The 22544-nt window shown below is 35.9% G+C and overlaps 1 protein-coding gene across 1 annotated transcript; it reads right to left on the bottom strand.

Annotated features, from left to right (window-relative positions):
• Positions 1-241: 241 nt before the first annotated feature.
• LOC139143105 (CD209 antigen-like protein A) lies at positions 242-4934 on the bottom strand. Its single transcript, XM_070713261.1, has 6 exons — positions 4861-4934; positions 3812-3891; positions 2816-2968; positions 2220-2305; positions 1367-1526; positions 242-759 (listed from the first exon to the last, which is right to left on the bottom strand). Exons 2-5 carry the CDS (start codon positions 3867-3869, stop codon positions 1380-1382), a joined length of 444 nt encoding a protein of 147 aa, XP_070569362.1. The 5' UTR covers positions 3870-3891; positions 4861-4934; the 3' UTR covers positions 242-759; positions 1367-1379.
• Positions 4935-22544: the final 17610 nt, after the last annotated feature.

Below are 22544 nucleotides of genomic sequence, written 5' to 3' on the forward strand. Positions count from 1 at the left end.
TCCGTCTAGAGATTGAGCCGGTCACCCTTTCTGCGACTTAACTTGAGCATGGCATTAACACATCGGCTTCGCGTGCTACAGTAACCGCCTTCCCCTAAACTCCTCATAAAAACAAGACAGCACGCGTCCACATACTGAAGCCACACGATATTTCTCGACCATAAGAGACATGCTATAAAGTTATAAAGAACCCATTCACATGGACATGAGATATAACTCATTTTATTTAGAACCTTTCATGAATAAGACTAATTTAATCATGCACGAAGAATGAACATCCCATTGAAAAACATTTTACGGTAATAAGGTCAGCCAGCTGCACTAGCCTTTAAATGGTGTCATTTTGACATAAACTTGATAAGAATGCACATATTTCGCGCCATCAGAATTCGTCATTTTGGTTGAGATAGGATTTCACAAGCGTTTTTACTATCATTTAACGTTTTCTTAAAAGACTGACACATTTCACCGATGACATCACAAACTGCGAACGCGCGAAGTTGTCCTGTAACGCCTTCAAATACTGCTATCGATAGAAAACAATAATGGTTGACAAGATGAGTCTGAATTATTTTCCGTAATGCACCAACTATTTTGCATTAGTGCTGACCTCTATATCTTACCCAAAACTGTAAAGGAAATTGCAAGGACAAAATTTGATGTAAACGTATCATGAAAAGAGAAAAATCTACGAATAACCAAAACACGCGAGACATACATCCCAATGCAGTCGTTTCAACACGTAAGCGTGCCTGTTACCTGCAAATACAAAATGGCAATTCGTAAGTTTTGTGAGTCATGGCATTAATTTCTATAGTTTGATAATATTCAGGTACATTGAATAAAATAAGAGAACGATTGAAATTCTTTGAAAATACGAATACGATCCTTGCGGAAAATTGACCATTGACAAGAAATATGATGCTCTAATTGACATCATTAAATGATAGAGGCAAACGCCCATGCTATTCTTGTAAGAATTTCCATATGACAAGAACATTGTACGACTTGACAAATATTTTGTAAAAGTTGTAGGTTTGGTTTTTAACCCCAACTTTTTTTATTACTCGGCCTAGTATCAGGGGAGGATACTAATGTGATGTTGACATCACTACTACACGTTTATAGATGAAAGAATCATGAAACTTAAATGCGTGAAAACTGCAGTGCAATGTCACCAAGATCGATATGTCTACTAGAATGACAGCATTTTAGAAGATGCCCTCATGATGGAAAAATCCATCCAAAAACATTTGCGTTGATATCTACCATATACATTACCCCTTTGCAAATGTGCATAGTGAGAAACGAACTATAGCATGGGCGGGTCAATCTTTTTCGACATCTAAAAAGTTTTATGACTTACATAATTCGTTGCTTTAGGAAGCTTTCTCACAGACAAAGCCTCGAAGGTTCTGGCATCCAGAATCGTTCCACTGCCCATCTTTGTTGGCCCAAATGTGAACACAGTTCTCACTTTCACTGACATCGCTTGGTTCGCCATCACTAAAGTTTATATACGATGCCTGGTATTTAAAAAAAATTGCGAGTATTCAACACAGAGGTTATTTTCGCACAAGGAATGTCACGATGTCTTTCACTCAAAATATTAACATAAATTTGCATGGACTCGTTTCTTTTAAATGAATAATAATGCACATTTGACATGATTCAAAGCAAGATGATGGAGTTAATTAAACCATTTTAAATACGTTAATTTCTCTTCACACATACAAATAGTTCTTCCTCCAGAGAATGAAGGACCGAATGATTGAACTGTTGATACGTATCCAGACAAATGAACGTTTGGTGTACTTATTAGGATACATTATAACAAAAAAATAATTAATTACAGTAACGTTGTTGTGAATGCGATAAGGTCATTCCATTACATAATCCATACATACTGACCAAGGAAGGTCAAGGTTCATTATTCGGCCCCAGCCCAGTTACCCTTTCCTCTTCCGGAGTTTTCAAGCATACAAAGTAACATGTCTGAGTTGTAAACCGAAGAGCACTGAAAAGCTATTCTTATGTCTATAGTCCATCATCATCATTATGCATAATTATTGACCACATGCTGTCATATATGGCAAGTGGATAGCAATCGTTGGAGCCATAATATGACAACCTTAAGCGTATCGACTTCCACGCCGAAAACTCCGATCTCTATTTGCATAATATATATCTTAGTATAACAAGTATTTGGGCGAACTTACAGCTGAATTGTCCACCCACACCCAATTTCCTTCTTCAGCTGCGTCAGACAACCCAATCCAGATATGATATTTGCCTAGTGTAAATTCTGAAAAAATAAATCAACGAAAAGTAAGTAATGAAAAGCAAATATATGGCCAATAAATAAATAAGTGAATAAATAAAACGACAGACAGACAAGCGGACTCACATGACAGACAAACAGAGAGACAGAGTTATTGTTATTTTTCAAAGTTCCATGCAACTCTGATATTTACACTTGGCGTACGAGGGGCCAAATGTACAAACAAAATAATTTGCACAATTACGCTTATTTTAGAGACAAAATAGGCGGGAAATGTGAGGACAGACAAGCTTTCACTGTGTTTGCACGAACAAACACAAACACACTGACGCACACACAGATAGATAGATAGATAGATAGATAGATAGATAGATAGATAGATAGATAGATAGATATAAACCATCAACTTTCCACATAATTGCAAAAATACATGCATGCATACATATTTACATACATAAATACATACATACATACATACATACATACATACGTACGTACGTACGTATCCTTTGCATTTTACCCTTCACAACTTACGTTGCAAAAACAAGTTCTCGTCGGCGTCGTCAACGATTGCTAAATCGCTGCTCAGTCCATCGCAAATGGTCCTTGCTTCATCATAGGTATACAGTGCATATATGTATCCATAGTAACAACTCTTGTCAAATTTTACCCAGCCATCTCTACATGCTGATTGTTGACAACAGTTGGGATAAAATACTACTGTCATTTCATTATGTATTAAAACAAATACGACAGTCGACATGACATTCGAGTTGAACAAAGGTTGTACAAAGCGACAACAACAAAAGCATGACATTGTATGTATGTATGTATGTATGTATGTATGTATGTATGTATGTATGTATGTATGTATGTATGTATGTATGTATGTATGTGTGTATGTATGTCTGTATCTATGTATATATCTATGTATCTATGTATCTATCTATGTATGTATAACGTCTCATATTTCCATATATTTACATTTCAAGAGTTAAAACTCAAAACTTGAATTATTGCATTGCCTATCTATCTATCTATCTATCTATCTATCTATCTATCTGTCTGTCTGTCTGTCTATCTATCACCGGGCAAACTGCTTGATATACGTATACAACAATATACACACATATACTGATTCCGTACATGTGTCAAATACGTTAGTATATACGTACGTAAACTAATAAAATGCAAAACGACAGTGTACACTTGATGTGCAAAGCTCTGCATTACCTATACTCATGATCTGCATAGATATATGCTACGCATATCAACGTATTGGAATGTTCCATATACAAAGATATCTATCTATCTATCTATCTATCTATCTATCTATCTATCTATCTATCTATCTATCTATCTATCTATCTATCTATGTGTCTGTCTGTCTGTCTGTCTGTCTATATATTTTTGTGCGTATCTAGATATTTAAGTATGTATGTAAAAACTGACTATATTTTGGTATTAAAGAAAACGTTCAAATAAGACTACAAGACTTCTCCTAAATATAAAGATCGGTACGGAACTTACATCCAGCGAATGCACTCGTGAACATCATACAGGAAACGAGGGCTACAATGGTCAGCATCCTGGCTAATTTATCGACTGTCCTACGTAGTATATATCAAAGACAAATGTAATTTAGCCATTAAAGATACAATATGACTTCGTGTTTCAGTGATTACGAAGTTTGATTTCCAGGATATTAGCCTAGAATGAGTAGCATAACCTCGAAAAAATGCCATCTTGTATGAACAAAAACGAGAGCGTTCATTTAATTCGATAAAAACTCATCATATTTCGATAAAAACTCATCATATTTCTCCAGAGTACAAATACATGCTGGCCATGAGCCTGTGATTGTCTTGTTAACATAGATACAATTGGTCTCTGGATAATTAAACATATGAGAATTATTCAAAATAAAACGAGAAAATGAAGATGTTAGAATAACAGTATTCAATGATTATTGTATATCAAGTTCCGTGTACCATTTTAGTGGACGTATATGCAATTGGGCATATGTATCTGAAATCAATGGAACCATTTACCTAACGAGATTTGAACTAATTTGCGAGAATAGGATCTTTAAATTGTTCAAATTGAATAATGGGGTTAGGTTCCCTTACCCATAAAAACAAGTGAATTGGAAAATAAAGAAGCATGCCTAGATGAGCTTAAATTTGCAGATTAAACCAGCATTGCGACATAACCGATATCACATTCTCCTAAATTAGTTAAAATCGTTTAAATATATGCTATTACGGAAAAACGGAAAGGTACAATCGCTCTTTAGGGTTGTATCTTCGTGTATTTTGAAAATTTGCCATTCAGAATCGCCGTCATAAAAACATTAAGGTCATATAATGTTTTTTTTTCTTATCACGTATACTTGGTAGCCAATTGACCTGCAAGGACGCTATTAAATACAATATGAACTTAAAACATACACAGGTAATTGCTCTTCGACTTGCAAACACCCTGTCTTAGTTTCGACAGGTAGTTTAGCATAATAGGTTTTAAGCAAAGCAAATATCAAACAAAGACAGTTTATGTCTAAAAGATTTTTCAGACCTTACCTCTCTTACTCGTGCAATACAGCGGCGATAAATGTTTTGTGATACCAGTTACGTTCTCTATAAATGCTATGGGCTTTTATTCACTCATGTATCTAAAATTGTTTTTTAATTGCTTTTTTTAAGCTCGTGAAAAGCATTCATCCGATCTCAAACCAATTAAGGAGAAAATGAAGTCATAGATATGAAAACCAAAACACGCAAATTAGCATATTGCTAGATCTATTTTCAATTTACATAATTCACTCACAAAATACGTTTTCAATTGGACAACAATAAAATACAATGGCATAGGCTTCCTTGATCTCAGTTAAGTATGTTTGAATATGCCTAAGTACATAAAATATTAACATTCACTGGGCAAAATGCTTGATATACAACAAAAAATATATACACAAATACTGATTTTGTACATGTGTCAAATACGTAAGTATACATGCACGTATACTAATAGAATGCAAACCTACATTGTACACTTGGTGTGCAAAGATCTGCATTACGTATACCTATGATCTGCATAGATATACGCTACGCATATCAACGTATTGGAATGTTCCATATACAAAGATATACGTTACGTATGCAATTAGTATTATCTTCCATGTACTGAACGTATATCAAGCATTTTGTCCTGTGACTGGAACTTACAGGGGTTTCCACTGAATTTCCTTTTACTCTTAACTTTAGGAGTTTTGGCTGCAACTACAAATAAAGTCATGAAAAACACTCACTTTGCAGACATTGCCAAGATAGTGTTCCAAATGAAATGTGATTAATGTGTGGCATATCTTTATCATAGCAATGTATTGTTTCTCTTAGATCTCATTTTAGACTTTAGTACTGAATGCTAATTTATTCAGTGGATTTTGGAAGCGATTCCGGATCCGTCCACATGTCCAGATAATATCAATAAATGAGACACCGGCAGGTGTACATACGTTTCCCTGTATATTTAGGTTACACAAAGATTATCGGAAACATGAAATAAATAGGAGAACTGAGAACTCTTACAGGCCTAATTTTAAAACAGGGACTCATATCAAAATTCGTTGTTGGAATGGATTTATTGAAGTGCATATGTACATATATATTCACTACAACACAAAGCATACATATTTTCACGAAAATGCAATGACTACATCTCAAAACTGGAAAACTACGAATTTTAAAAGTGTTATCGTGTAAGGGCGTAATTCTCTCGAAAACAGTGCGGATAATTAGTTGTACCACAGGGCAAGGGGAGAAATCCATAAGTAAGTCACGGAAAGAGCATTCCTTAGTTGTCTCAATGGATTGATGAAATGTAGGCGTATTTCGTATCTGCCGCTATCTTACCACACTTACAGTGGAAAAACCGTCGTGACTTATATTGGAAGGTCGATTAAATCATGTCAAATAATACTACAGCATTTGGGAACAACTAAAAACAAATAAAGCCCGTACACAACGAAAGCAATATACATGAAAATTAGCCCGGGGTCCTGATTCACAACGGATTTCTATTACATTAACATGCCATTCAAAAAAGGCATTTACTGTTTACTGCTGTTTTCTCTTCAAATCCAGTAAGAATCAAGTATCTAAGAAATTATTATACAATATACTTGTAAGAATTATGACGGGTGTTTTATTATAAACATTATGTCTTAAACAACCAAGAATTAAAAAAGGGCATATTTGTCTGTATCAACTATCTTGTTATTTTTTGCATCTTAGTCTGTAGAAGCATTTGGCAATGTCAAGTTAACAAATAGCACATTTGCATATTTTATGAAGTTTTGTAATTAGTCATATAACTCCGATATAACTTCACCAAATGTGATGAAATCTGCTGCAGATACTGATCTGACTGATATGTAACTGTAGTGTAAAGCATTTAGTAGTGTGAAATTAATTAAGGGTTCATTTGCATATTTAATTAACTTTGTAATTAGTGATATTACTCCAAAATTACAGCGTTAAATTTGATGAAACTTGGTACAGATGTTGATCTGATAAATATCCAATTGTACTGAGAAACATTGAGCAGTGTCAAGTTAAGAATTAGCTCATTTGCATATTTCATCAAGTTTTATAATTAGTCATATAACTCCGAAATAACTACATCAAACGTCATGAAAACTGCTGCATATACAGATCTGACAGATATTTAACTGTGTTGTAAAGCATTTAGTAGTGTAACGTTAATTAAGGGTTCATTTGCATATTTAATAAAGTTTATAATTAGGTATATAACTCTGAAATTACGCCACTAAATTTTGTGAAACGTGCGACAGAAATTGATTCGATAAATATTCAATTGTGCTATGAATCATTAAAGTGTCCAGTTAATTAACAGCTCATTTGCATATTAAATAAAGTTTTGTAATTAGTGATTAAACTCTGAGAGTACTGTTCGAAGTTGAAAAAACCTGTTACATATAGTGATAGCGTGCGTGAGTGCTTCACGAACTCTACAACTTGTGGAATGGTCTCAGTCAGAAAAATGTAACAACTTAGCCGGCTATTGAACCACTCTTTTTTGGGAGTGGAGATTTAGCCGAGCGGTTCTCTCTGTGGCCTCTCCGCTAGGCGACTGATGCCGTATGTTGTGGGTTCGAACCCGATTGAAAACTAGCCGTATTTTTTACCCTGGGTTGGTAACTCTGCTGGTGGACAGAATTGTCCCCGAGGTTATCGTTCGCCCAGTTAAAGCGATGAAATTCGTTCCTTCGCCTCGATAAAGTTTATATGTGCGATGTGTGATAGTGAGCATGCGTGCGTGAGTGCTTCACGAACTCTACAACTTGTGGAGCGGTCTCAGTCAGAAAAATGTATCAACTTAGCCGGCTATTGAACCACTCTTTTTTGGGAGTGGAGATTTAGCCGAGCGGTTCTCTCTGTTGTCTCTCTGCTAGGCGACTGATGCCGTATGTTGTGGGTACGAACCTGATTGAAAACTAGCCGTATGTATGTTATTGTTCTATGAAGGGATTTATGAACCTGTTGTAAAAAACGTGAGCATTTTCAGTTCATATCTGGTTATTATTGGCGGTAATTTGCATTGTTTGTGGTAACATGACTTCCACGGAGATGCAGGGTCTGGATAGAATTTGACAACATCGAATTCCTGATGGGCAGTTCTATCAGGTTAACATTTCTGTGTTGCGCAGATTGTGCTCAGAATTACTCCAGAAGTAGCGCCACTAGCTCATTAGCGTCAGTATATGTTTTTCCCAACAATTAAAATATCATTTTTCAAGCTGTACAGAGTAAAAAGAGGGCCACATTGAATATTCCAGTTTTATCGTAAAATTACATGAACCGGTCAATCATTGGGTTTCATTTGAAAAAACTCATAGATAGAAATATGCTTTGGTATTTAATTCGTATAATTATGGTCTGGTACCGCACACAGTTATTTTGTGTTAAGTGGGGAGATTGTATTTCTTCGTTTTTTCAGTGATAAACGGCGTCCGTCAAGGTAGTATTCTGTCTCCATACCTGTTTAACGTATACATGGATGAGCTTAGTGCTCGTTTAGACAATTGTAGAAAAGGCTGTTCATTTACATATTTAATAAAATTTGTAATTAGGTATATAACTCTGAAATTACGGCACCACATTTGGTGAAACCTGCAACAGATATTGCTCTGATAAATATTTAATTGCGCTATGAATCATTGAACAGTGTCAAATTAATTTAGGGTTTATTTGCATATTTAATGAACTTTGTAATTAGTTACATTACTCTAAAATTACAGCATTAAATTAAATGAACGTGCTACAAATATTGATCTGATGGATATCTAATTGTCCCATGAAGCATTGAGCAGTGTCAAGTTAATTAACAGCTCATTTGCATATTAAATAAAGTTTTGTAATTAGTGATTAAACTCTGAGAGTACTGTGCGAAGTTGAAAAAAAACCTGCTACATATAGTGATAACATATATCTTACTGTTCGGTGAAGCGTACTACTATTAATGAACCTACTGTACACACGTGAGCATATTCAGTTCATATCTGGTTTACTTTTAAAACAGTCATGTTTCGTGTTTTTGTATCGTTCGTTTTTCACGCTGCTTTTTCTAGTCCGGCTGCTTTATTTGTTGTCTTTAATGTGCATCTATTCATACTTGCCTGTGTTATTTTAATTATTATTTTTTATACCATAGTAAGATATGTATTTTTGATATGGGATGTATAGATTCCTGAACTAAATAAATAATTATTTTTGTGGAGGAGATAGCGCATCTCTTGAGTAGCTTAATGGTCATGCTAAGAACCAAATTACCCTAAATTTGCAACGGTGTTATACATACACACTTTTGAAAATTTCTTTTGTCTGTATAGTGATGTGGCCGTAAAATATGTCGAAGAAAAATAAAATGACATTTGTGGATACCGACGTGAACTTGTTTGTCTTGACTGTTTCTTTTAGATCTCATTTGAGACTTTAGAGAGTGCTAATTTATTCATTGGAATTTGGAAGCGATTCCGGTTCCGTCCACATGTTAAGAATATATTCAATAAATGAGACACCGGCAGGTGTACATACGTTTCCCTGTACATTAAGGTTATACAAAGATTATCGGAAACATGAAATAAACAGAAGAACTCTTACAGGCCTACTTTTAAAAAGGTACTCATATCGAAATTGGTTGCTGGAATGGGTATATTGAAGTGCATATGTTCATATATATTCACTACAACACAAAGCGTACATATTTTCACGAAAATGCAATGACTACATCGTAAAACTGAAAAACTATGAATTTTAAAAGTGTTATTGTTTAAGGGCGCAATTCTCTCGAAAACAGTGCGGATAATTGGTTGTACCACAGGCCAAGGGGGAAATCAATAAATAAGTCACGGAAAAAGCATTCCTTTCTTTCTCGAATGATTGATGAAAACTAAGCGTATTTCGTATCTGCCGCTATCTCACCACACTTACAGTGGAACAACCGCTGTGACTTATATTGGAAGGTCAATTAAGTCAGACATGTCAAATAATACTACAGCTGCTGCATTTGGGAACAACTAAAAACAAATTAAGCCCGTACACAACAAAAGCAATTTACATGAAAATTAGCCTGGGGGTGGGGGTGGGTCATGATTCACAACGGATTTCTATTACATTAACATGCCATTCAAAAAGAAACGGCATTTACTGTTTACTGCTGTTTTTTCTTCCGCCGCTAGGAGGAATAACCAACATAAAACCTTTTTTCCGGGACCAAGGTCACATTACGAGGGTCAAAGCACTATCGATTCACTGGTTTCTCACCATTCCCTTATCACCAAACCACGTTGATCTACTCACTATACCGTATCACAATCAAACGTAGAACCAGTGTGTGAAATTGCCTTCACTTCCTTTATATCGATTCGATTTTTCAAACACAAACCATTTTTAATAATCAATAATCTCATAAGAGTTTTTACTTGTGTTGAACTTATTGGCTAAGTTTTGATACATTTATTTTTTATTTTAAGTTTATGGAATATTAATACAAATTGTACATTACTTTTATACAATCATTTTGTTACGTAAATGGGCTATTGTACCAAGCATAGTAAACTTCATAATCGTCCATTTTGTAACTTTCGGTTGCCATTTTGGTTTTATGACGTCATCTTAATAATTAATTTGCATCAATTATCTGTTTTGTCTGTAATTTGGGGTGTTAATTTCAGTTCGGGGATAAAATGCTGAAAACAGGCTTCATTTACAGTATTTTGACATTTTTAGACAATGTTACTGCGGACAGTTTGAATTTGGTCGGCCATTTTGGCTTTATGACGTCATCATATTGATTAATTCGCGTTAATTCAATGTTTTTATTTATAATTGAGAATGTTTGAGTCAGCTTATTTACATGAATAGTGAAAACTGGCTGAATAAAGTGTATTTTACCATTTTTTAGCGTTATAATGGCGGCCATTTTGAATTTATGACGTCATCGAGCCTTTACGGTGGCCCAAATTTTTGGAGCAATAGCTAATTTTGATCTACACACATATGTGAACCTCTGTAGCAAATTTGGCACTTTTGTCATCCGTGTAACGATCTTGCTGTTTTTTGTTGCTAAGCCACCTGACTATACAGCATTTGGGAACAACTAAACGTGCAAAGTTTTGAACTAGCGAAACAAATTATCCAACATCTTGCGATATTTGAAATTCAAAATGGCCACTATTTCTGTGTTAACTCTTTTGGAAAATTAAATTTCTGATTTCAAGAAAACTAAGCCGGTGAAAGTTTTTCTTTCTCTTAAAGCTTTACAATTAGCGTCCACAAGTGGTAGATTGTAGAGATTTTAGAGTCTGACTATCTGTCCCCGAGGCGCCTTCTACCTTAAGGGATATTTCGCAAACAAAGAAAAACAAACTACGGTTCAGTCAGGATGCCTGGGTTTCCTCTGTTTATCAGCTTGTATATTTTATATTCAGCACATAGTGCACACGAAAGTAGCAATATCATCTACGATATGTATACTAGGGCTATTTCTACATCGAGTATAGTAAATTTGTTCCCTGAAGTCACAGTAGAATAGAGTCTTTTTAAGAAGAGTTATATTTTGTAATAAATGGTAAACCTCATATTTACTGGTACGGAGTATTTTACGGTTAAACCGTCCTGACTTTATTCATAGGTTCAGTATTCACAGATATCCATGTGTGCTAGATGAAATGTCGAAGTAAATTAATTTACATGTGGAAGCGATGACAATAATATGTCACTTTGTGTTTTACGAGACTGCCATGCCATGATGGAAGAAATACTTACCTCGCAGGATGAAGGGGTAATTATTAATTAATTAAATTTAAGTCAAAAGTCAGATACTGCTTTAAAAGTTATTAAATCATATTCAACTGGTGAATACGTAGATAAAAGAATTTTTTTTCCGCATTGTCTACGGTCACTCTTACAGGGAATATTATGTAATTTGGACTATTGCCTATATGTTACGTTTTCTGTACCCCACAGACAACCAGGGCAGGTAACATAGATGATAAAAAAGAACCGACTTAATTGAATGTTTGGATAGGACACCCCACCAAAAATGCTGAATTGCTTATAAAGTTGAATAGATCATCAAGCTGATAAGTAATATAATCTAAATGATTGAAAGAAAATACGAATGACTGAAGTTAAGGGCGTTTTATAGCTCCATCTGACCTAGATATTAATTTACAAATCAATGTCTGTAAAGTCACAACCTAAATGAAACTAAAAATGAATGTTGGGTTGAGCTTGTGGTGCGTAACGGGAATAAAGGATATAGATTGATTTTTCCGAAGGCAGTGTAAATCGAAAGCGCGGTCCATCATCTAATCAAGTTCGACAGCGACTCCTCGGATATTTCCCGATCCAGCACATTTGCTTCCTACACCTACTAACTCGTTGCCTGACTACTCTTTCTTACGTCTCTAACACGCTCAATCATTCATATTGTGCCATTACACTTTACCACAAAGTCCTTTCTTCTTACTATCCAGCTCTACATTATTTACCTTTACCTTATTCTGTAAGTTTATAAATTCTGTTACTCCTATTTCAGTCATACATTTCAGTAATTAAATATCATCGGTTGTGCAAAATGGATCAGAGACAGTTTATTTATAAAGTCGTCAAGTTTGCTTGAAAATTACTTGAAGTAGCTCAAGAATACCGCATCAGCTGAATCTGACCACTGGAAGCGGGATCTTGACTTATTGCTCGTTTTTTTACACAAGTCAATCAAAAAGAGGTATCTGCTTTGGATGTATTGTTGGAGAATTATCTGACATTTCATGTCGTTAACAGTGATTTACATCTCCAGCGAATTGCACCAGAAGTGTCGATGTCAGGAAATGTTGGAATTTGAACAAGGTTATAGAATAATTATTGGCACTGTTTGAATGTAAATGCCTGTGAGTTGTTATATCATTTTTTTCGAAAATAACGGTGTTGATGTGCCTCCTCTTCTTTGAAACAGTCCTCGTACCTCAAAGTCCTTATACTTGCATACGAAAAATACTATCTTCTCTTATGAATGATGTCAAAGTGCACACAAACGCTTAACCTTAAGATGTAGCATTTGTAGAAGTGAACCCACAATTTTCTTCTGTTTCGAAGATAGTGTCGCATGATGTTATCTGCATAAACTATTTAACGACTATGCTCTGTTATTGTCTACCGATAAAGTAATCAGCTAACACGACATCGCTGAAAAAACTCATGAATAAATTTACGATTGTTTACTCTAAAAATTCACATTGTAGTAATTTTGAGGGTTGACGAATAAGACCATAATTTGTACTGGAATATTAAGCTTTACTCGAAATCTTCTCTTAAAGAAATGGTTAATAAGTATGCCAGGCGAATGTTAATCCCTGCGAAAGTGACAAATCTTTTCCCCATTTTATGTTGAAGAATTTCATTTAGTTCAGCGTTGAATGACAAAACACAGAAACTGAACCATGCTAACTTTTTTTTAATGTTGCTAATACATATTATTTATGCATCGCTCGAACGCCATAATGCTTGATTACTGAGACCATGATATGGATGTGTCGATTCAAAAGGAAAGACAAAACTCCCTCTGAAGTAAGAAGATCTTCTGTCATTATTCACCCATAGAGTAATTAGCTAACAGAACATCGATATCACTTAATAAACTCATGAATAAATTAGCGATCGTTTAGTCTAAAAATTCACAAGCAGTAATTGGGAGGGTTGACAGAGGAGACCAAATTTTAATGACAATCCATATGCCATATAAATAAAACCATTACCTTAAGTATTTCATTATCCGTTTTCACACATTTTGTTGGTCTGTGCTGACTCAGGGTAGCAATGGTTAAAATCGTGTAAACAACAATATTAGTCGTCAAAATCGTGAATTTTATCATGCAATTCGATAACGAGGGTTGAAATTACCACTCGCCATCCATTATACTAGACGCAAGCATAAACTACGTGCTTGCACCAAATTATATTTTAAAACGGAGCCTCATGAGCTCGAGTTGATGCATAATAGTATATGAGAGCCACCAGTCCCGCTCCTAAATACTGATCCCTTAGGTAGCGTTGTTTTTGAAGTCTGTATATTCTTATTTAAAGTGCCAAGTGGAGCAATGCCGTTGAACAAAGTCAACCCGATTCGTCATTAAGCATCACGCTGTCCAGAGACAAATTTGATGGTTTGATGTGCAGCTGCAATAGCATTACAAGATGCCTCCATAGCTATTGTTATCAGCTTATTTACTTATTTCTCTTGATATTCGTGGTACTGGCAATTGCCGACGTTTTCACTGTGTAGACCGACAAAGGCTTCGAATATCTACAAGTGCAACAAAAACTAAAGGATCGCAACGTTTGGTGAAAGTTTTTTGTACACAATATAGCTCGCAATTGCAAGCAAAATAGCACAGCTATACCTAGCAGTACAATAATATGCTTTTTAAATTATACACTTTCCAATAAGGCGTCGTTAATATGCTGCTTGTCAAACTGCCATCCCGTCTACTCGCCAACCATACCACTCACATTTGAAATAACAGCGAAAAAACCACAACCTTGTCATTAATCGAGACAAAGAAAATACAGATACGCAAATATTTTTCGGAAACAACTCGCAGATGGTAAACTTGTTTTCCTATCTTTCGATCGGACATGTCGTAAAGGCAAGAGATAATGGTGTGATGTGCCCTCACCATAAAGACTCAGTTGATTGTTAACTTGTTCGTTCAATAGTGCAATTTGGTCAAAGGTGAATTTTTCAGTGTATGTTACTTTGAAAACGTGGCATATGGTTTCGGTAGATTTTCTGCGATTGGCAGCTTCAGCAGTTTTTCACGCACGACATATATAATGAAATAAGTGACAACTTTTCCATATGACGTATGACCGTAATACAAAGACCATGCTGTAATTTAAACTTGAAAGAGTTTGGGCAAAAACAATTTGTTTTGCAAAACATATCGACTTTTTCAGATATTCATGTGATAAAGGCATGTATATTTTTTAGAAATTAGTTTCTCAATCAGTCCGGAATAATGTAATGACGTAACTAGCGTGTTTACAGCCTGCTTCGATTCTTGGTGGCAACACTATATACGTTTACATTGAAAATTTAAATATGAGAGATTTGCCACTTACCAAAAGTGGCGTTAACGACAATTTATAGAAACCATTGGGCTTGACGCCTTGATTGAGGGGTCTGTAAATGTTTACTTTAACGCCTTGCTGTTGTTAAAAAATCTCTGATGTGATCGCTGAAATATTGAAATTGTCAAAATAGGGATTTCAAAAGAACTGTAATGCACCTTTTTGTTTTCCTGAACTGAATTACATCTCTTTATGTGTATGTTGATGTCGTGCGTAATGCACAAATCTACCCAGCAGTAAGATTTTCATTGGAACGCCTGTTCAGTGGCACGCCTTGACATCTGAACACAGTAATTTAGTTTTGCATTTTGTCATGCACAGCAGATGTCATTTCCTCATTTTAGACAGTAACCCCTCGAAATCGATCCGAACACTTTTTAGGTAATTTGGGTATTGTCAGTATTATTCGGGATAGCGATCACAAATACTGTGTCATTTAGGCTGAGAAATCATAGCTGCGTTCTGTGATTTTTGACTAAGTTTGGCAACTTAGCGTAACAGCGTAGTCATTTCAATCAAGTTAATGAGATCATACAAATAGTGAATTAAATCTCGTCAGTTTATTGTGTTTTCACAATTTCTGTTTGACATACATGTAGATTTTTCAAAGTTCAAGTATGTTCGTTAATAGTTGTAAATTAGCACGTTTGACAGAAGAAATCATTTTGCTTGTGTATGAGCCCATCCCTAGTGTAACTGCAGTTTCGATTGAGGATTGATACTCGGGTGAATACAGTATTTTGTTCTCCCACTATTATTATAAGATGTGCAGCGATAATGTCCGAGTGTTCCCAGGGCTTTACTCCTATTATAACTTCATCGACATACAATGTACATTCGTGACAATTCGTGACTGAAGCATCAGCTAATCATATGGAATGTCACAAATGATTTATTCCAAATAATGCACGCATGGAACAGTATCACTGACGAGGTTGAGATAGCCTGTGCGACTACATGTAGAGTGCGCGAAAGACATTTTCTGTATTCGTCCAACCGACAATAAGTGAATATGTCAAGGCCATCACAGAATGCGCTTCTCTCTGAGTGCCTGGAAACATTAAGTGTCACTGAACGCCTTGGGTTTATGTATGTCATACTGTTTCTACAGCCATGTGGTACACTTAAAAGTAAAGCTTGTACAAGGAAATGAGATTCAATTACCTTTATTTAGAACCACAGTGAAATGGAAACGAGTACAGTCATGGTGAGGAATGAACATGCCGTTGTAAAATGGTTCAATAAGGAATTCACTAGGCTACTGTCGACAAATAGTACTATCATTTTGATATCCTTCTAACAAGTAGTTATACAAACGTTGAGGCAGCGGCATCTGTCTGTGTATTTATCGCTTCGCTGAGCGGATAGTAGCAAAGATTTACATGCATTACTGTTTTCACACAGTTCAGAGAGCTTACACTTGGGATATCAAATAGATCTACATTCTATCAATTTTCCGTCAAACTACGCACCGCTTTGACTGATAATGATATTTCAACTGTCCATCTTTGTTAGAAGTGTGAGCAAAATCCTAATTTCCACGTTTATTTGGTTCATTAGCATACCAGTTAGTAAACGGCGACTATAGTATACAGAAAGTATGCTTTACTGTAGTTTAGGAGTGGTACCTTTATTTGTTGCAAACCATGTTTTGTCCATTGTACGTTTCCATTGTTCATAATATAAGATAATATTTAGCAATGATGTATTCCCTCCCGTCCCATAACAGACTTAAGCAAACTGCGCGACTAAATGCACGAGGCGAAGCCGAGTACATTATGATTTGCTTGAGTCAATTGTTGGCCGGGAGGTGGTACATTATTGCTATTATTTTATAATTTTGGCAATGCCAGTGAATTTGTAAATGTAGAAAAAGGGTAAAAATAAAATTTAAACTGAGTTCGAAGCCAGTCAGCATCTTCCGACATGATGTTAAAAGTGATCGCTATGTAACTTCGAACGCAGTAAATATGTTCACATAAGATTATTTGAATATACTTATACGTAAATGAGAGTATTTGTGCAATATATCAGTGGAGTGGAATTTTATGCCTCATGTTAACTTTTACATGTACATTTACTGGTAGAAGAGTATTTCGGGATGAAGATTCCTTAATTTATTCATATGTTTTTTTAGTAATAATATCGTATTAGATGGCTTATCGACGTAAATCTATTACGGAATGTGCCAATGAGAGTAGTGTACGGCTTTATGTTGCAGGAGACTGGAACGCAATACTTTAGAGAACGATAACAATGGCCTGACGTGTGGGTCTTTGATCCGCTTATTTCACTGAAGAGCCATCTGCATTCTTTTTCGTGTTCTGTAAGGGATCAGATAAATCATTGAAACTGTTCAGACTATGAGAGGTCCACCTACAATGGACCTTAAACAGTTAAAGGTTAAAAGTGATAACGTAATGCTTCCAATTTAAAGGGAAAGAAACGTTTGTCCCTTATGGTACCCCATGCTTGAGAGATATTTTTCACTAGACTTTACAGTATATTCCTATATGTCCTAATCATAACGTACTGAACGAATATTAAATCATTTCTAACTCATTTTTATATACTCGTGAAGGGTTCTATATTTACGTTGACATGATATTATTGACTTTTAAGCTTACTATGGTGAATTTAGGAAGCTAAAAGATCTTTGTAACATTTGTAAAGTTAAACGTGGTTGCAAAACTCTTTATACTTACATCGTTTTGATATTTGGATGTTTTCAAAGAATTAAATTAATACCAGCTCATTACGATAACAAGGGTACATGTACAGTTAGTAGGGATAAAGTCTTTTATCTTTTCAAAATACGCAAATTAGATTATATTATTTGTTAGACGCTCGTGACTGATGCATAAGTACTATCCAGAGAGCCATATTAAGTACTACATGGTACTCGCATACGAAATCTTAGAAATATATATCATCCACACAATGTTGTTCCGATAAAAATTCTTTATTTTCCCAAATGCAGTCCATTTTGTTTTGATACATTTTATTAATCTGGCTGTTGTTCAGGCATCTGATCATTACCTGAATTACTTCAGTCACCAAGACTCAGTTTGTTTGTTTTCCTGTGCCTGTTTCCATTTGCACGCTAATGAGGTAAAAGACTTTTTCTTTACAATAAGGTGTTGCCCAACTTTAAATAAAATAGCTGGGACAGGCGTAGGTGCCGAGATATAATGTATTTAGGGGCACAAGCCTATCGGCTCGGCCCTTATTGGTTTTGTTGGGGTTTTTCTTGTTTCCTCTTATTCCGTCAAGTTTTTTTTTGCAGCCTACATCTCGAAAAGCTCTGCATGTATACATCTCAAACTTGGCAAAGTGATCAGGGCCAATGAGAGGTGGTGCACCTTACCTTTGAATTTCAAATTAGTCAAGTGACCTGGCGGCCATATTGGATTTATGAAAATCTGAAATGGCTGTCCCTGGTGACCTGGGGTCTTGTTAATTTGAAACTTGGTGTGTACCCTACATTTTTCCTGTTCTTTAAAATTGGCAAATAAAATCTTTAGCGGTCACGTGACCTTGGCCGCCATATTGGATTTTCAAAAAATACCAATTTAATCTTTAAAAATCTTAAACTCAAAAACTGACAGATCATTTAAATTGAATTTTTTACATGTCATCACATAAGTGAGTAGTCTCAAGTTTGCAAAAGGCTTTTCGATTGGTTACGTTGATTGGCAGCCATATTGGATATTTTCTAAATTCGAATTTAAATTATAAAAATCGATCCAACGCACCATTTGAACTGAAATTTTGCTCATATTATCACTGGTGTAAATACTATCAAGCTTGCAAAATGCTTTTGGATTGTTCTCGTGCTTTGGTCACCATATTGGATTTTTCGTAAAATCAAATTGAATCGACAAATATCTTAAACGCCAGAGCCAAAACACCATTTGAAGTGAAATTTTACACATGTCATCACTGGTGTATATGCTATCAAGTTTGCCAAGGGCATATGGATCGGTCGCGTGGTTTGGCAGTCATACCGGTTTTCATAAATAAACAACAGTAACCACAAGATATATTCAAAATTCTTCTTTAAGAGAACGAAAATACCATTTAGGCTCCAGTTTAGGCCTCAGTGTTATCGGTGCAATTACTGTCAACCATGGCAACAGCTTGGGCCCTTGGACACTCGTGTGGTAGTTGTGTTCTACTGTAAGACAGTTTTACTATTATTCATAAAATAGGTGCGATCAAGATAACGGCAGCCAGACGTATACTCAATACTTGGTTACACAGTCAGGTGTTGTTGCCCTGCTACAAATACCTTAGAAAATCACAAATGCATCATGTGATGATCATAACATGGTTGGCCCCCACGACTAATATGGTCATGTTAGCAGGTGTGGATCAGAAGGAGACAGAAATGAAGGGATTGTCTTATTGCGTAAGATGGTTTCAGCGCATGTAGTACAATATGACAGGCTAAGTGAGGAAACTCCCTAAAGTGTTGATAAAGTAAAGCGTAATCATGATAATCTGCTTCGCAGGCATTGTAAGTGCCTGAAGTAAGTTGTAAGGAAAAACGAGGGAACATCCCTGGCGAGCAACAAGAGGAAAAAGGTAAATCTTTATCTTCTTAATGAATTATAATCCTCGGGATATGTTAGACGTCACTCTAAATCCTGACCCATATGGAAGAAGGAGAAACGTGAGCTGTGGCGTTGTGTTTTATGGCAAATTGTTCCTGAGTGAATAAATGGTGAAAATAATCGTACTTGCTTTAGTACTTTTATGCCATTTCTCAACATTCATAGTATCTCACACTTATTCAGGGGAATGGTTTTGAAAGTTCCCGCTTAATCAAACCATGTAGCGTATCAGAGTGTTTGTGAACCTCATGTATAATGTTTATTCATTTGAAAAAACTGCTATTTTTAGATCCTTCCTTAGCATGTATTCAATGCTGTGGCAAATTCTACCACTAGCGTGCTTAACTGCTTGCTGTTCTTTGGTCGAGTCTCTCAGCACTCAAAGCATTGATGATTGTGCAAGGTCAATGTTAAAGGATGGACCAATTATAGGCCTGCTTTGCCGTAGAATGCCTTGTACAAGAAAAAATAGTGCAGGCATCATGATTATCTTGTCTTTACAATACGACCTTTACGTTAGAATGAACGCACATTTTGAACATGGGGAAATTCCCAAAGCGTGATGTTTTGCACTTTGTAAATCCTCCGTCCATTTGTTTTTTCTCAAATAGCATTACCCAGACTTCAGACAAAAGCTCTTTCAATGCCTGTGACCATAAGCTCATGACAGATGGCTAAATGTGATAGAACCTTTGGAGGGTGCACGAATGCCGCAAGAAAGGTAGAGACGTTGACGAACACAGAAATAGGGATATTATCAACCTGCAAAATGTTTCTAGGCTCAACTGTTTAAGTTTTGAATTCAATATTCTATCAGCCATGCTGAAACAAAAAATAACACATCTAGACATCATGCCTAAAAGTTAAAAACTAACTCAGAGTCAATGACAATAACACGGCCAACCCTCAAATAGTTTGTGACAGTTAGACTTGAACTTGCTTTTAAAGTATCTGTGAGGATCACAACACACGAAGTAATTACACTCGTTGACAAATAAAATAAATTACATATTTGGTTTGGTAGATATTCATTACAGATGTAAACACGCGGTCTCATGCTTGTTTCGCTAAGGGGCAGATTACCGTTTCCATACACACCAATATAGCTTGTTTTACAATATCTAAGATGTTTGCAATCTAAATTTGATTAAACCAAGAAGCTTTAAGAGTAGACAAATTATGATAATCGGATAGAGTCTACACTTGTCCTTCCATATAAGTATGGTGGCTTTAGATATCAAAATAAATGAAAGGTCTCTTCGTTTTTCTTCAAATATCAGAGTTTTTATTTCCCCTATGAATTTTTTGCTTCTAAACGATACTGAAAGCAGTTGTTTTTTTCAGGCATGACAACTTTTCCCCACACAGACTTAGACGGGGTGGCTGCGACCAATCTTGATTGAAATTGGTCTCAGCCACCCCGTCTATTAAAATTCATGAGTTTACTTTTCTTGTGTACGTACATACTTATATCAGATGGAAATCTGAGGATTTGCGATTACATCAGGTTGACAACCCCCCACACAAGAGCAATGAATGTAAAAAGTGTGAAAGAGGCTCCCACCTAACTATCAAAAATGTTTTTGTGTCGAGTTTGTGTTTGATTCGTTTAAAAAATGTGTTCCTACATTCTTATCCGATTGTTTGTGTTAACAAAAATGTTTGTTTCGCCTCGGATATTTGTAGGGAAGTTTGGATCAGTGTGTACGGTAATGTTTTGTTTGTGTGGGGAAAGCTTATGGCGAGACGCAGCCGGACCTATTGTGTTACAGAGTTGATAAAGTGGCCCTTTGACGCTTGCGTTTCGAAACCCGAGTGTGGTTTCTCATCAGTCGCATTGTAGATTCTTTCCTTAGCATTTTAGTGGTCTTGCTCTTCGAGTAGCGAGGCAAGTATATTGATGTTTGGGTCTCGTTGTGAGTCCGTTTGGTGGTTCAGTTTGTTTGTTCTATGTTTCTTTACTTTAGTAAATTTTGTTTTGAATAGTGTGTCTTTTAGAATTTTGCCGAGGTTTGTGTATTTTTAGGCAATAAGTACCACTGCGGGGTACGGATTTTATGTTTTCTGGATCAAGATACTTACAAGTATCATGATCGATGTGTTTGTTCTCGTACATTTTGTTTAATAGTTCGTGTACTTTGTTTACTGTTTGTTCTGTGTCGTCACTGGCTAATTGTGTATAATTCTTAGTGTTGGGTAATTGCCTTTCGCATTCCTGTACGTAATCTTTTGTGTTGACAAAGACAAAACCCGACCCTTGTCGAAGGGTTTTTATGGTAATTGGTCTACTGTTTGCAAGCTGGTTTATCGCGATTCTTTGGGCACGCGACATGTTTTGTTTCCTTGTTTGAAAGGGTATCTCTAGAAGTGCGAGTTTAGCAGCTTCAGATGGCTTTCAGGTTTTTGTTTTTTGTTGTTCGTGGAGTCAAATTTGACTTTTCTTTGAATTGGTGTTGTTGCGATTGTTCGTGTCTCATGATGTCTCCGGTGTTTGGCTTAATTGCTAATGAAACTTTTAATGTTAATTGTTTTCCAAGTCAACTATCCAAGCATTTTAAGAGGGGTGATCAAAAGGGCCAGAACAGCCAATTTTGACCAACCGGGTTCAAGAACCCGGGAAAGGTGTTTAAAGTGTGCGATAGATGTGTTTACGACATAAACATTACGAACAGTAGGATTAAGATAGGTATGAATAATCCAAACTGCCCAGTTTCTGTGTGGGGAAAAGTTGGAATGGATATACAGGATGCGTAATTTTGAAAAAATAAAAGAAGAATGTCGTAGCTGTAGAATTAGTCGAGCCATATTTTGCAACTAAAGTTTCGACCAAGGTTTCTCCATCTACAGATTGAGCCTGTCGCCCTTCCTGCGACTCAACTTGAACATGACATTAAGACATCGGCTTCGCGTGCTTCAGTAACCGACCCCTACTCA

Source organism: Ptychodera flava, chromosome 11, assembly GCF_041260155.1.
Source record: "Ptychodera flava strain L36383 chromosome 11, AS_Pfla_20210202, whole genome shotgun sequence".
NCBI classification, from domain to species: domain Eukaryota; kingdom Metazoa; phylum Hemichordata; class Enteropneusta; family Ptychoderidae; genus Ptychodera; species Ptychodera flava.

Coding starts and splice junctions, on each gene's coding strand:
- LOC139143105 (XM_070713261.1), bottom strand. CDS start 3,869: ATGCTGACCATTGTAGCCCTCGTTTCCTGTATGATGTTCACGAGTGCA. Junction 2,306..2,815: donor CGAGAACTTGTTTTTGCAAC/GTAAGTTGTGAA, acceptor TTATTTTTTCAG/AATTTACACTAGGCAAATAT. Junction 1,527..2,219: donor TGTGGGTGGACAATTCAGCT/GTAAGTTCGCCC, acceptor TTTAAATACCAG/GCATCGTATATAAACTTTAG.